General features: G+C 48.6%; 5 protein-coding genes across 5 annotated transcripts; 2 read left to right on the forward strand and 3 right to left on the reverse strand.

Annotated features, from left to right (window-relative positions):
- The first annotated feature begins 195 nt into the window (after nt 1-195).
- Nucleotides 196-2,612, forward strand: TrAFT101_004100 (uncharacterized protein). Its single transcript, XM_024901640.2, has 3 exons — nt 196-945; nt 1,024-1,235; nt 1,323-2,612. Exons 1-3 carry the CDS (start codon nt 335-337, stop codon nt 2,354-2,356), a joined length of 1,857 nt encoding a protein of 618 aa, XP_024766129.1. The 5' UTR covers nt 196-334; the 3' UTR covers nt 2,357-2,612.
- A 36-nt stretch (nt 2,613-2,648) lies between these two features.
- TrAFT101_004101 (uncharacterized protein) lies at nt 2,649-5,254 on the reverse strand. Its single transcript, XM_024909246.2, has 4 exons — nt 4,898-5,254; nt 4,223-4,798; nt 3,233-4,117; nt 2,649-3,135 (listed from the first exon to the last, which is right to left on the reverse strand). The coding sequence occupies exons 1-4, from the start codon at nt 5,119-5,121 to the stop codon at nt 3,009-3,011; spliced, it is 1,812 nt and encodes a 603-aa protein (XP_024766128.2). The 5' UTR covers nt 5,122-5,254; the 3' UTR covers nt 2,649-3,008.
- A 1,629-nt stretch (nt 5,255-6,883) lies between these two features.
- TrAFT101_004102 (uncharacterized protein) lies at nt 6,884-9,263 on the reverse strand (the record flags this gene model as incomplete). Its single annotated transcript, XM_024902232.2, has 3 exons — nt 6,884-8,739; nt 8,807-8,955; nt 9,013-9,263. The coding sequence occupies 3 exons, from the start codon at nt 9,261-9,263 to the stop codon at nt 6,884-6,886; spliced, it is 2,256 nt and encodes a 751-aa protein (XP_024766127.2).
- Nucleotides 9,264-11,001: 1,738 nt separating this feature from the next.
- On the reverse strand, nt 11,002-12,337 carry TrAFT101_004103 (uncharacterized protein). The gene has a single exon (XM_024907264.2). The coding sequence runs from the start codon at nt 12,049-12,051 to the stop codon at nt 11,230-11,232; it is 822 nt and encodes a 273-aa protein (XP_024766126.1). The 5' UTR covers nt 12,052-12,337; the 3' UTR covers nt 11,002-11,229.
- A 202-nt stretch (nt 12,338-12,539) lies between these two features.
- On the forward strand, nt 12,540-14,084 carry TrAFT101_004104 (uncharacterized protein). The gene is made up of 3 exons (XM_066127073.1): nt 12,540-12,810; nt 12,869-13,696; nt 13,763-14,084. The coding sequence occupies exons 1-2, from the start codon at nt 12,550-12,552 to the stop codon at nt 12,905-12,907; spliced, it is 300 nt and encodes a 99-aa protein (XP_065983181.1). The 5' UTR covers nt 12,540-12,549; the 3' UTR covers nt 12,908-13,696; nt 13,763-14,084.
- Nucleotides 14,085-14,516: the final 432 nt, after the last annotated feature.

Raw genomic sequence — 14,516 nt, forward strand, 5'->3', positions numbered from 1 at the left:
CTGTGGTGGGTCCGCCAGCTCCCCATAAGCGGCCGCCCAACTCAAAAGCTCCTGGTGCCTGTCTTAGACCTTGGTGATGACGTTCCATGTCGGAACTGCGATGGTCGGACGAATGGACCGAGGTTATGGTGCTATGATATCGAGAGCGCACAGCTTCAATTTACTAGACATATATATATAGCCATGGCACGCCACCCCTTGATGATAATGGCATGATTCGAGCACACACACAGTTGCATTCACACACACTCGGGATCTAAGTATCCATTTAGAGCAACACCATCTTCTTGACTTCCCCCCTGGTTTAACTTGTTTTGAATATACCCAATCTAAGATGGCAGTAATACCATCAGACAACTCCTCCACTTCGACTTTGGAGGGAGGAGCAGCCTCAGATGCCGACAAAGAACAACCAAATCAGTTTGAGCCCATTAGCCGATTTTCGCAGCCGGCCCCTGTAAGACGGGCGTCTACCGCTGGCAGATCGCAGAACAATCCTGACAAGGAAGTTTTCGACCCTAATCTGGACGTCAACCTCCCATATCGTACTCTCAGCCGCGATGCCAACTTTGACGAATACCGCGTAACGTCCCACACGGGCACCATCCCGGGGCCGATCGAGCCTCCTTCAGTTGCTCAGGCTTCCGGCGAACAAGGCGGCGAAAGGCGCTACAAGCTCGTCACGTTTACAGATAATGATCCTGAGAACCCCAAGAACTGGTCCAAGGCATTCAAGTGGTACTGCACCATGGTCGTCGCCGCCACGTGTTTCGTTGTGGCTTTCTGTTCTTCTGTCATCACTGCGGATCTTATTGGAGTGTCCAAGACCTTTGACGTCAGCTTGGAGGTTTCTTTCCTTACGATTACGGTATTCGTTATTGGCTTTGGCGTGGGGCCCATGGCTTTTGCTCCTCTGTCCGAAATCTATGGACGACGAATCATCTAGTAAGTGTTTTTCAAGCATGTGCTGCTCTTGGTACATGGATATGCAATCAGAACAGCAGGATGCTAACACGTCTACAGTGCCTCGACACTCTTAATCGCAGTCGTCTTCATCATTCCCTGCGCTGTTTCAAAGAATATTGGAACCTTGATTGTTTGCCGAGCCATCGACGGCATTGCTTTTTCTGCTCCCATGACCCTGGTTGGCGGTACACTTGCAGACTTGTGGAGGAATGAGGAACGTGGTGTTCCCATGGCCGCCTTTTCCGCCGCTCCTTTTATTGGACCTGCTAGTAAGTGACATCGGGCTGAATTTTGCATACTTTTTTTTTTTTTTTTTTTTTTTTTGAATCATCTAACGAGTGTTAAAAAAAATATAGTTGGCCCCCTTGTTGGTGGTTTCCTTTCTGATGCTGCTGGCTGGCGCTGGCTGTACTGGATCCAGCTTATCCTTTCTGGCTGCATATATATTATCATAACCTTTACCGTCCCCGAAACATACGCACCCACCATTCTTGCTCGCCGCGCTAAGAAGCTTCGAAAGGAGACTGGCGATGAGAGCTACGTTACTGAACAAGACATTGACGAGAGAAGTATGGGCGAGCGAGTCAAGGTTTTCATGATCCGTCCCTTCCAGCTGCTTTTCAGGGAACTCATCGTCCTTCTTATTTCGCTGTACATGAGCGTTCTCTATGGTCTCCTTTACATGTTCTTCGTTGCCTTCCCCATTGTGTACCAAGAGGGCAAAGGCTATTCTGCTGGTATCACCGGCCTCATGTTCATCCCTATGGCTCTCGGCGTCCTCATGTCTGCAGTCCTGTCTCCGCTAGTCAATAAGCACTACCTCAAGATGTGTGCCAAGTACAACGGCAAACCTCCTGCGGAGGTTCGTCTGATCCCCATGATGTTCTCTTGCTGGTGCATCCCCATTGGAATGTTCATCTTTGCATGGACTTCGTACTCGGATCTCGACTGGGTTGGACCCGCTTTCGGTGGCTGGCCTGTCGGCTTCGGCTTCATCTTCCTTTACAACTCTGCGAATAACTACCTGGTCGACTCCTACCAGCACCAAGCCGCCTCTGCTCTTGCCGCCAAGACGTGTATCCGAAGTTTCTGGGGTGCCGGCTGCGTTCTGTTCACTGAGCAGATGTACCACCGACTCGGCGACCAGTGGGCTTCCTCGCTTCTGGCATTCATCGGTCTGGCTTGCTGCGGGATTCCCTTCTTCTTCTGGTTCTTTGGCGCCAGGATTCGTGCTCGCAGCAAGTATGCTTATGGCGGCGATGACGACGAGATGGTGAACCCCACACAGCCTAATGATCTTGAAAAGTCCCGAGGCCATGGTAATGGCGCCGGTGCTCATGGAGACGATCTTGATTTGGCCAGGGCGAGGAGCTACGTCAGCAACCCTTAAACCAAATAAGCAAACAAACAAACAATCGAGCACACACCAAACCTTCACAAACCAAACCCAAACATTCCACAAAACATTAGACATGATTTATAGACTGATATCCCCTACGAATGATAGATTTAGATTTTTTAATAGCATTTGAACGGCGTTCTGGGGAGTGATGGAAAAATACCTGGGAATATATCAAGGGTGGATGAGATACACAGCATAAAGTTAATCTTAATAATAGACGGTTTACTGCATTTTTCAAAAAAAGACAACTTTTATCTCATTTTTTCTCCTCCCGTTGCCCGTGAGAATTGTAGCCAAATGACTGACTAACGATGACTGCTTACAAGACCGAGAAATATACGATCCCCTCATGCATACATGTATCCATAGCACAAAGCCATCAAGGGGACTACTAAGTATACTGTACTTTGCAACAAGCCAATCTCCATCAACCTTGTTCGGCAACCCCATCTAGATCGGCGCGGTTAACGGGGGCGGGGCCACTCCGCGGGAGGGAGCGAGACAAGTTTCCGCCTCGAGCCCCACCGTGGCGAATATATGACGATGCTGTTGTAACGGTCATGGTACCATTTTTTAGGTAAAGAAATCAAAGTGAGTAGAGATGAACGAAAAAAAAAAAACAGAAACAAGGGTATATAGATTATAGATCGTCCTCTGGGTGGACTGCTGTGTAAGTGGTTACGACTGGTTGGGTCTTGGTCATTACGGCATCGGTAGATGCAGGTTGTAATGTGGGTGACAACTTGCGGTTTCGACGAACGAAGTAGCTAATTCAGATATAACATATTAGTAATGTAGAGGAGAGACACCGATGAAGGATAGATAAAGGATGGTTGGTTAGAGATATAAGATTGATTTACTCACATGATTGCTGCAATGACTGCAAGTAGGACAGGCACGCCGAGACCGACGCTGACGCCAATAATGACGGCGTTGCTTACGCGGTGCTTTCCGGATTTTTCCTCTGATGATGCGGCTGAACCGCTTGGTGATAATGATGAGGTAGTGGTAGTTGGTGGTGGTGGAGGGGGAGTGTACGACTTTGGCTTTCCAGATGAGCTCGTCATTGTCACGGCATCGGCCGGGAAATCGACCTTTTTGAACGTGGATGTTGGACCAGTAGACCAAGCAGCAGATGCGCCAGATGCAATGGTCGACGTGAGCGTCTTTGTTACAATGTTCTTGGTCAAGCTTTGCAAAGAGGCAGGGCAGTTGATCAGACCTGGAGAGGCGCAGACGGTTGCGATCTGAGTCTCCGTGGTGACTGTGCTTGTCACCGAACGCTTGGCAAGAGCCTTGGTACTAGATGGGGCAGCCGTCGTGGCAGAGATTGTGCCTGCGCCGGATTTGCTGGTCACCGCACAAGCCTGCGCCAAGGTGGTATAGAAGATGGGAATCTCGGTTTCTGGAGTAGGGCCCCATGTGTTGCCCAAGAGCACGACCGAGGCACCTGCGCCGGCACCGATGCCAAAGGTATAGGCCTGAGCGATGCTCAAGCGGCAGTTGTCGTCGCCGCCGCCATCGTCTCTCTCCTTGAGGGAGTCAACCTCGCCCAACGTGATGTTCGTGACGAATTCGGCAATGTTGGCGTAGATGCGGGCTTCTACGCCTGCGCCGACGTCGAGCTGCTTGACCGGGGAGAAATCGTGCAGGGTGATGCCGATGCGGGCTTCGAGGCGAAGGACTGCTTCGAGGACGACGTCGCCGCTTTGGATTGTGACGGGGAGGAATGCAAACTTGCCGCCATCGCTAGAAGTTTTGATTTAGCCCTCTTTGTTCAAAAGTGCGTGCGGTGCGTGTGTGTGTGTGTATATATATGTGTATGGGGAGATGAAGATGTATACAAACACTTACAAGTCTAGCCCCGAGGCCTCTTTACCAAACAGCTCGATCTGAGTTCGAACATTGTCAAAGTGAATGTGGAATCCGCTCTGGATATCGATCTGGGCGTTTACACTGAAGATGAGATCGACTGAGAAGACGGCACCTAGCAGCAGCCCGTTGCCAAGCGCTACACCGGCCAGCGTTTTAGACTGGTAGATGTTGAACGTGTACGTTATGCCGTCTGCTATGACGGTGTCAATCTCCATGTATATTTCCACGTCTGTGAGATTGACGTCCACATGGTACTCTGGGAGTTTCAAGTCGAGATTGAAGTCGATCTCTGGGGGAGGAAGCTCTTCAATATCATCAAGTGCTGTCATAATACTGGTGCCATTTTTTATATCATCCACGAAGGTGTCCGTGGCGTTCTTAGCATAGACTTCGATGTTGTTCAGTATGTTTTTGAAGCTGTCCTCTACCTGGTCTATGGTCGAGGTGACGTTGACTGAGCCTTTGGTTGTGACCTTTGCGCTAGCTTGGCCGGTGAAGTAGCATTTTGTGCATGTGATGGAGATGGTTGCATCGCTTGAAGAGTCGTCAAATGGGCTTATAAGTTTGTTATGTTAGCTTCCAACTCTTCTTTTTCTTGGCTGTTCTCTCTCTCTCTCTCTCTCTCTCTCGCTGAAAAGAACATTTTGAGCTTACTATTTGAAAATTGTCACGCCATCGAGACCGAGAGCAAAAGAAGTCGAATTGTCAAACAAGACGTCTGTGCCATTTCTCTTTACGCTGGCAAGCCGTCTCCGAACCTCATAGATGGTCTCATCAGAAGACCTTCCAGGCAGGTTCCTCACAACGAGAGCCGAAGACGCAACATGGGAAAACAATGTGTAGAAGAGAGTAAAGAAGAGTAATGATTTGTATGACATGGTGACTTCAATGTTTAGCCAGGCGTCACTCTCACTCTCAGTCAATTTCCATGTAATCCACTTAATTCATTTGGAAAACGTGGTTGAGCCGGCATTAACAATGCGGCGACATCGTGGATTTTAAAACAACCGCCGTCGCTTACTTCAAACCGTCCCCAAAGCGAACAATCGACCCGTCTTCAGCGCCAAGAAGGTGCTTCATGTTTTGCGCGACCGCGGATGCGGCTGAGGCCCAATTTTCATGCACGTAAGCCAGGTCTTCGGTTAGAGAAGCTGCACACATAGACCTGGACTGCGGCCCATTGCTCATTTTAGCGCTGTGAAAGGTCTTTTTTTATAGAAGAGAAAGCAGGGTGCAACCAACAACTCGTTACAGGCCTGCAGTAGAGGTTGCGCAGGGGTTTTCTGCGCTGTTGGCTGGGCGAGTCAGTGCTTAGGAAATAGAATCCCTGCAGTTCTCTATCTTCCCCATGCTGGAAATCCTTCGCGCGGAGAAGCGGATATGGCAGTAAGTATGCAGTATTAGATTATGGACCCTTCCCAGGTGTTTCATATAATGGTCTCATTATTGCTTCAGCCTCCGGCCGGCCGCATGAGCTGTCCAACAGTTCTAAATTCCAACCAACAACACATCTTGTTGACGATCTTTTGCGCTTTGGGTTCGACGAAGATTTCGCGGAGCAATTAGAGATGCCGTCGCACAGATATCACTCAATTGGAACCCTGGTCTTGTGAGACAGCCTCAATTGGGGTGTGCAGTATATACGTGGCTGTGTTGCTGGATTGCAATAAGGCGCACTTTTTCATGTGTAAGTGTTTCGAGTGGGTGCCCCACAAGAAGGATTTCTAGCTAATTCTCAGAACCTGCACGATATTTGCTGAAATGCATAAGTACTATAAATGAAGATAAAAATAAGATTGGGATTAATTTATTATATCCGTGCGGGTTTGGTTGCTAGAAAGTTGCCCAAGCCGGCGTGATACACATGTTTGTGCGCCCTACCAGTAGCTGTATCAAGTTAGATGCTTGCTCGTGCTGGAACCACAAGGCTAGAATCCTACCAGCCGGGGTAGATTTTGCGTCAAGCATAGTGTCTGGTGACTGCTTCTGGCATCCATTTCAGCTATCAAAGTTGTGGAGTGGGCCAAATAACGACAGGCGAATACATGTATAGAGGGATGTACATGTAAGCTTTTGGATTGCGAGTCGAATTGCAAGTATGAGTAGGTAGTTCCGACGGAAATGCCACGACTCTAGGATACATGTATCCGTCTGAGCCGTCTGATTCTTACAACCATCTTGCCATGCAGCGAATGATCATAAGCTGTATTTTTAGAGTCAACTCCGCAGACCTAGTAGCCATTCATGCAGTACCCTTGTTAACCGTTGTCATGTGTCGGGAAACTTCATCTTAGAGCGGGATTGGTTGGCCGACTGTTTGTAGCATAGTTAGAGCCCATATGTAAAGAGAACACAAGAGTTCAACAATGCCTGGTCTGCACTCATCACATGGTCTACCCTATTGCAGATCTGTATTTAAGTTACTATTGGCACGCGTCATGATGTCCAAGCTAACGCCTTTTCATTAGCGATGTGTCAAGGATGCACTAGGCTATACGTTGCTGCTAGCCACATACATACTGTCAGATCGCTACTTCAGGTAAGCTATTGTATTTATAAAATCAAAACAGGTGCTGTTGTAAAAAAATAGCTCCATTATGGAATTATAAGTAACTATGCTATTATGGCTCTATCAAGTTTCTAAAGCTTAAAAAGGTTGCCCCAGGTTTTGATAGTTGTCTGCAGCACGGCCTGGACTCCGTTGCCCCCTGTGCTCGTAGCCTTGGAGCTTTTGCCAGAGATCTGATTACCCCATTGTATCTCCCAAGCCTGCAATTTATGATAAAAGGCAGTCTGGTTGTAGTTTGAATGCTTGGTTGTCGCAAGGTAGTCGATAAATTGTTCCCATCGTCCGAGGTAATAATCTCCAACTAATCCAGCCCACTGCTTTGATGCATAATCTTCAATTTGCCCAGTAGGCCCCCACAGAGTGACCTGGTTGCGGGCGTTGTACTCGAGGAAGCTCGTGTTTGACGGGTTGGTTGCGCGAGCGGCGTTAATCCAGGTTGAGAGTCGGAAATTCTCATTGGTAGCAAGAACTGCATCAAGAGTCTTCAGTAGAGCAGTGAGCTTAGATCCGCGAGATCTAATCTCACTGGCGCTTGCGGAGCTATTGTATGCCGTAACAAGGTCCTTGTAGAGGTCGTCGAAATTGTTGACGAGAACTTGACGGGTCCAGTCGACAAGATCGTACTGGTACGCGGGATTGCCAAACAGCTTCACATCTTCCAGGCCGGCTTTGAAGAGCTCTGCCCAGGCCTCAACCATGACAGCAGGATCGTATGTGATTGTGGTGCCATGGCGACCGACACGGCCTAGGAGACCGTTGATGTTGGGGATCAGCTCCAAGATTGACTTGGGAACAGCATTGACCTTTAAGTTTGTGTTATTAAACACGGTAGGACGGAGGAGCTCCCATCCGGTATACAAGCTCTTCACATTTTCCGTTCCATATCTGGCCGAGACCCAGTCATGGAAGTAAGTCTCGGTGTCGATGGGCTTAGAGCTCCAAGCTTGATCCAACAGCAGGTCATACATGATCTCATTACCCTCTTGGCCTTCCATGGTCAGACCAAATCCGACAAGAGAGCTCGAGTTTCGCACAGCTTGCATAGCGTTGATGGTCACGTTCTCGATTTGGCCGTATAAGCCCATGTTGCCACCATAGTCATGAAGCTCGCACCAGATCCAAGGCTTGCCGTAGAAAGAGTTGGTACGGAGCCACTGAGGAGCTGATTCAGCGAATAAGTCGAGAAGCAGCATGTCTGAATCTTCCGTGATACCACCCAAGAAAGCCTCAATGGCATCATTTGTCCAGAATGCACTGTCTGCGGAAAACAACCAGGCTTGCATCACCCAAATTGCGTCCGGCGAGGCAGATTTGAGGGCAGTCCAGGTGTTTTGACTGACATTTCGAAGGTAGCCCAAATCGCTAGAGAGTGGCTGGTTTTCGTTGAACTGATCAAGGGTCCAGAACTTTGTCACATTGCCATATAGTTCTTGCTGCTTGCCAATGAAGAGTTTTTGGAGTTGAGTAAAGTGCGGATCAAAGGGGTTGACATATGTATCCGCACTGAAATCTTCTGCAAAATTTTCCCAGAGAGGGCTCGTGGAAAGAGAAATGCCCGGAAACACGCGAGAGATGTTACGTGGTACGAATCCTGGGAAAGCCGGCAGAATGGGCGTAATGCCGAGTTCCTTCATGCGATCCAGGATCTGGAGTTGCAAGGCGAACTGATCGTCTACCCAATTGTCAGGCATGTTGCCGTTCCAGGAACCCTGAATATTTCCAAAGTGATTCCATGCAAGGAAGGCAGGTCCGCTGATGAAGGAATTGATCTCTTCCTCGTTGAGGCCAATATCGGTAAAGACATCAATGAAAATCTTCTCGACGCCGATCCAGGCAAGAGCCAGATTAACTCCGCGAAGCGCCATCCAGTCCAACTGCGTCTCCCAATCCTCCCATGACCAGAAGGCACTCGTATAAGAAGTCGTGACTGTGTGACGCTGTTAATTTTACATTACATTACAAAGAGTAATTGGCGCCCAAGAAGTCGAGCCTACCAGTATTCCAGTGATAGCGGTAAGGAACTACGCTGGTGCCTGTGAGAGGAGATTTGAGCCTTGGCAAGTTCCTCGGAGCTTGGTCCAACTGGCTTCCGATATACCACCAGATATCAACATTTACCTCGCTGGACAGATACTTGTGAAGACTTGAAATTTCATTAGCACCACCCGACTGCTCAACTGCTCACTCCAAGGAGACTCACCCTGACAGCAAGGCACTCGTTGTGGTGCCCTCAATTCGAATCTTTCCATGCTTTGTTGAGGAGACCGTATAGCTATCATTGGTAAGAGGCGATGCATGTGATGACGGCTCAAGCGCAAATTCAAAGGAGTTTGCGTGGTTCGGAAGACGACGTTTGACAAGAGACTCGACTCCGGCCGTTGACGAGGTGCTGCTGGCCGCAACAGCGCCAATGGTCGAGAGCAGCCAGACACAGGTTTTGGAGGCACGCATGAAGGGCGGTCAAGCTGCTGGCCGTCCAAAGGGGGATGATTGTTGTCTCCGGAGAGGCTCGAGAGTCCGGGAGCCGGTGTGTCTGGAGAAACATGTTGACAGCTCAGGGACCAAGCTCTTATAGGAGCTTATTATGGGCATGGATGTCATCACCGCATGCAGCTAGCTGGTGTGTGGGGGTTGCTGGCTTTCTGGAAGCTTGAGCGGCGATGTAACAACCACGTGGGAACTTGAAGCTGTTGGCTAGACCGGGGTCGAGGAAAGCCGGCATGGCCAGGTTGCTGGAGGGACGGCATGTCATTGGCGAGGACCTGACAGACGGATGACAAGCCCGTGTCTTACTGTCAGTCAACAAGTGCCGCTGTCACTATCTGGGAGCCAATAGCGGAAAGACTGACGCCTCAACCCGAATCTGCGGTTCCAAGAGCCTGCCTAGACATGCAAGATAAAGTAGTGGTATTAGTGCATTTTTTAGCAATGTTACCTTTGCGCAGTTGATCAATGTCTTTGGCGGTCGGCGCCGGCCAGTCGATTGGTGTCATCTGCACGTATTATACTTAGTCCTATTACCTACTTATAGTACTCCCGTAGCTCTCCCCAGCATACTTGTGTAGCCAAGACGCTTGTCCATCTTCATAGTGGATTGCTGTAACGTTTCTACATAGTAGTTTGCTTTTAGGACCTCTAGTTCGCTGGCAACTCCACGTTTTCCAAGGTGCTTAGCTGCTTCGGGGTTAAAAGTGGCGTAAGAGTTTGCAATCGGTTCCTGGATCTGCGCGACTACACTCCCTACGGCAAAACGGGTTGGGAGTATGTAAGATATATTGTAGAGCAGCTAATAATAGGTAATTATGTGACCAGCTTACCCATTATCAATGAAGAGAACTGGATGAATCAAATAACATCCCCATCCCCGACCTCCGCATATATGACTCCAACTGTGGAGAGCCCTGTTATATTGGCATTTGTGGGGTAATAATACAGTGGAAGCTAGTAACCGTTTTCTATTTGACATGAATGTGCATTTTGGCATGGGAGGATCAGAATCACGCGTTCAATACATCTGTATTGCTGTTGCTGACACTCATATCTTGTACTGGCTCTTACAAGGGGCTATATTAACATTGAAGCTTATCTACAAGTATATCCTTGACCGACAAATCACCCCGCGGCGCGGCCTTGGCGGCGGTGTAAGTGTTACGACCGTGAGTGAGCTACTGTAGTAGCTGGCCTGTAGGCACACAGGGCGATGGCTTTGCGAACATCGGACAAAAGGATTAGACCATCGACATACAGTGGCTTGGTAATGCAGCATTATGAGCTTCTCTTTTAGCCTGTGGCAATTCCTCGTGTGCTACGGAGGCAATGACTGGTAGTGCATATCTGCGGTTGTAGTCTTTCATACGATTTGTGCATTAGCATGATGGTTGTTGCTGCGCGATGTACCCCGTTGATATGATCATCAGTTCATCAGTAGCTCTGGATGCTTCGAAACTACTAGTAGGTACCTGTTTGACTGATGGCAAGAAGAAAGATTAATAGCTCGCGGCAATTGTGGATCAAGGCCACATCTCTGTGATACTCAAATGGAACCATGAAGAGGCACTCAAGGCAATGGCTCATACCACAATACAGTTGAAATAGATAGTCATCTACATCTCCGTGTGGTGCCAGTCATGCATCAAATGCGTTATTTCAACCTGGGAATGGCGAAAAATCTTTAGAAAGGAATGATATACCTTAGTACCCTACCAGCTCTATACTTGGCAGTAGCCCGCATCAAGCAAGATCATATATATATATATATGTGTGTGTGTGTGTGTGTGTGTGTATGATGAATTAATCTAGCTTTTATTTTCATTTTCCTTTTTCAAGCAGCCATTATTAGATTGTCTCTACTCTCCTTCCATGTCCTGTGTCTGTGCGTTTATATCAAGTTATCCACCTCATCTATTAGCATTGATCATTATCGTGCCTGACCTGGCCTTTGCATCATCACATGGCACTCTCTTGCAAGCCGTTTTGCCTCATCAGTCAGGAAATCTTTCTCTTCGCTAACTTGCAACAGCGATCGTCTCCAAGCCTCCCAATGTTGTGCCATTGTCGCCTCAACCGAAAGCCGCTGCCCGGGCTGCCCTCCCACCACCGGCCTAGGCCAGTTCCTCACTTCATCTGGATCCAAATCTTTTAGCAGCCTTGCCCCGGCAACAGTAAGCCATGCGTGTATCTCGCCGATGACAACGTCAAGGCCTGGACGTCTCAAGCAGGCCAAATTCAACAGCTCATACCCCCAATTCTCCGTTACGCCGCCGAGTCCTCGAACGTATAGCGTGGCTTCGACCGTGCCGATTTCTGCATAACGCCGGCGCAGCTCAACTTTCTTGGTGTCGGGTAGCGGCTCTCCTATTACCTCCCAGCCATTGGGACCACGGGTATGGAGCCGATATAGGTCGCTCCACATGGGAAGAAGTCCCGGTAGAGCAGACCAGTTGATCTCTTCAGGCGCAATTCTCTTGATGGCTTCAAGGAGCTCCAGCAGCCTTTCTCGGTCGTTTTTCAATTCTACCAGGGCTTCGCAAAGCAATCCCATAAAGCGGTATAGTTCAGTAGGTGGTTTAATCTCGTTGACCAAATCTTCGGTTATGGACAGCGCAGCCTCCTCAGCCGTTATATTTCCTTCAAGATAGGCAATCAGATAATCCACGTCGTCTCTGTCATAGTCTTCGCCCTGCACAGTTGCTCCAATCGGAGCAGCATGAACCTTTAGCCATTCCGTCGGAGCCGGCATTTTGAAGCTTCGATGTCAAGACACGAGGCTAATGTGATGGGAACAAACGAAAGCGAGAGATGGAGAAGAAAGGTTAAAAGCCGGCAGTTGTGATGTCTCCTGGTTTCAGTGGTGACTGAGAGTTTCAGAGTTTCGCGCCACAGTTTGTGCCCTTATATTCAAGATTCTGTTGCAAATTGCCCCAAGGTTTGCGGGCTCGGGAATAACACGATGAAGAAACGATCCAAGTAAAGCTGCTCAGAAAAGCTCCTCAGAAAGGCGATCGCACCCACGTCAAACTGCTACCATGTCGTGTTGATCAGTTGGACTGCTCTACTGCCTACACGTATTATGCATGTGCATACACACACACGGTGCATATGTACATGTACGAAGCAAAGTGGCCTGTCTGTCTTGGAGGGGCTGCAAAGGATGCATGCCACCATGTACGGGCATTTTTTGTTCTTTATTTTATTTTCTCTATTTTTTTTCTTTTTTTTCTTTTTCTTAACAACAGACATGTGTATTGCATTACGCGACTGCGACTCTAGTGACGCATCGCACCCAGCGACGCCAATTCCAGCGGCGAATCCTGCGGCCAGCCACGTCACCCAGAGAAGCAGCATCGACGAGACGACGGTCTTTTGGACTGGCTCTGGACTGACTCGCGCTCGCAACAGCGGCGTGCTGGTACAGAGATACGAGAAACAGCTAGGCAGCGAGGTAAGCAATGGCCTCATAGGCGGCTCGCAGGTCGGTGTCCCTTACATGAAGCTACAAGTATGCCGCATGGATGATCAAACGGTCTATGGAGTATGGAGTACTGAATCCTTGCCAGGTAGTATCAGCGCGTAGGCGCCCTCTCGGCAGCTGTTGAGAGAGCGCCGGCACTCACACCTCCACTCACACGCATGAGACTGATTCGGCTAAGATACCAGCGCATTAGCAGCGGAGGGGGGGATGGAAAAGCGGTCGGGAGAGAGAAGAGTAGAGAAGAGACAAGCCAGCCAGAGCTCAGCTTGCTCTTTGAATACATGACTGAACCAGCACCGATTCACATACGCCACCATGCCATGCCATGTCATATCAAGTGAAGCAGAGCTCTTTGCCACACTGACTAAGTATTTCGGCTTTCTGTTCTCCCAGACACTTCGGCTCTTCCTGGCTCGTGACTACAATTCATGTACCCTATCAAGCAGCTCTGAAGCGGTCCTAGCCAGCATCCTATATTGAGCTAGGTACGCAGTTTCTATCGCCTGGAGCTACTCCAGCTTGTGTCTAGCGGTGCATGCGGCATCTTCGCTGTAGGAGCTCAAGATGCGATTGCGTACATTCGGAAGTGGTGGAAGGTAAAGTACATAATCTGATTTTGCCGTAATTACCTTCTGTTTCGAGATAGCAGACGGACAGTATGCATGTTGCGAGACACCTATGCAAAATACCCTTCATGACCCTCGCTTACCTATATCGCCTACTCCTTGCTAGCGCAGCTTCAAAACAAAGAACAACAAAATCTACAGATCCTCCAAGGCCACCGCCCATCATCATTACCAAGTACCTACAGCGCGAGGCTTCTTGATGGTAAATCGAGGTGGGGGCGAGAGCGATCGGGTGATCTGCTCATAATTGTAAACCTTGTGAAATCGGTAGATCTGGTACCTAGTAGGTAATAGCAGCCCTACGAAGCGGAGCTATATTTACATGTATGTACATGTATTTAACTTATTGGTAGTGCCTATTACGGTTGAATTCTGGGTCTCAGAGCTCCATCTTTGGGCAATCGTATGGTGTGTACTTTATTCGATCGCCAAGGAAGAGCCGCGATGGATGGATATTGTTTGCAGCTTTTTTTCCTGCTAGGGGTGAGTTTAGATAATGGGCATAAAGGAGTAAGTTGAAAGCGGAGAAGAGAGTCTCTGAGGCCTAATATTCGTCGTTCCATTATATGCACTCTACGCATCGCCTCAGAAGCCCCTTCTGCACCTAAGCGTTGGCAAAAGTATGAAAGGGAAGAGAACTTTCGTATAAAATAGACACTTGAAGGTAAAATTGCGGCACCTATAATCATAGATGAGGGCTAATTCCCCTGTGCATCATGCAGGGAATGCTCGACCGTTGATCGTATTATATGTAGCTTGTGCTGTGTCCTGTCCTATTAAGTTTGCATAGGCGCCTCCAGACATCACATGCACTCTTACTTTCTGCATACAGGTATTATATCGATGCTACTCCAGAGTCTGTCTCAGATTAGTGCAGTCGTACATACTAGTAGGTACTTTTACGTGCGGCGTGTACAATCTTAAGACACTCCCGGACTTGACATAATAAAAGAACATCAAAGTAACATATTTACTGCGACACACCGGGTTCATCAATTACATTTAGCTCGTCTAGCTGATGTGTATTAGATAGTACTTTGCTAGAATTAGCAGGTACATGTACTTTTAGCTACCTTATACGCGGTGCCCTGACGATCCACCATCTCA

The sequence above is a fragment of the Trichoderma asperellum genome, chromosome 2 (assembly GCF_020647865.1).
Source record: "Trichoderma asperellum chromosome 2, complete sequence".
Taxonomy (NCBI): Eukaryota; Fungi; Ascomycota; class Sordariomycetes; order Hypocreales; family Hypocreaceae; genus Trichoderma; species Trichoderma asperellum.

Excerpts from the sequence above, each read along its gene's own strand:
- TrAFT101_004103 (XM_024907264.2), bottom strand. The coding sequence starts at position 12,051 with ATGCCGGCTCCGACGGAATGGCTAAAGGTTCATGCTGCTCCGATTGGA.
- TrAFT101_004104 (XM_066127073.1), top strand. The coding sequence starts at position 12,550 with ATGTGTATTGCATTACGCGACTGCGACTCTAGTGACGCATCGCACCCA. Across the intron at positions 12,811-12,868 it reads TCCCTTACATGAAGCTACAA|GTAGTATCAGCGCGTAGGCG; the intron begins GTATGCCGCATG and ends AATCCTTGCCAG.
- TrAFT101_004100 (XM_024901640.2), top strand. The coding sequence starts at position 335 with ATGGCAGTAATACCATCAGACAACTCCTCCACTTCGACTTTGGAGGGA. Across the intron at positions 946-1,023 it reads TATGGACGACGAATCATCTA|TGCCTCGACACTCTTAATCG; the intron begins GTAAGTGTTTTT and ends ACACGTCTACAG. Across the intron at positions 1,236-1,322 it reads TCCTTTTATTGGACCTGCTA|TTGGCCCCCTTGTTGGTGGT; the intron begins GTAAGTGACATC and ends AAAAAAATATAG.
- TrAFT101_004101 (XM_024909246.2), bottom strand. The coding sequence starts at position 5,121 with ATGTCATACAAATCATTACTCTTCTTTACTCTCTTCTACACATTGTTT. Across the intron at positions 4,799-4,897 it reads GGCGTGACAATTTTCAAATA|CCCATTTGACGACTCTTCAA; the intron begins GTAAGCTCAAAA and ends CAAACTTATAAG. Across the intron at positions 4,118-4,222 it reads GAGGCCTCGGGGCTAGACTT|CGATGGCGGCAAGTTTGCAT; the intron begins GTAAGTGTTTGT and ends CAAAACTTCTAG.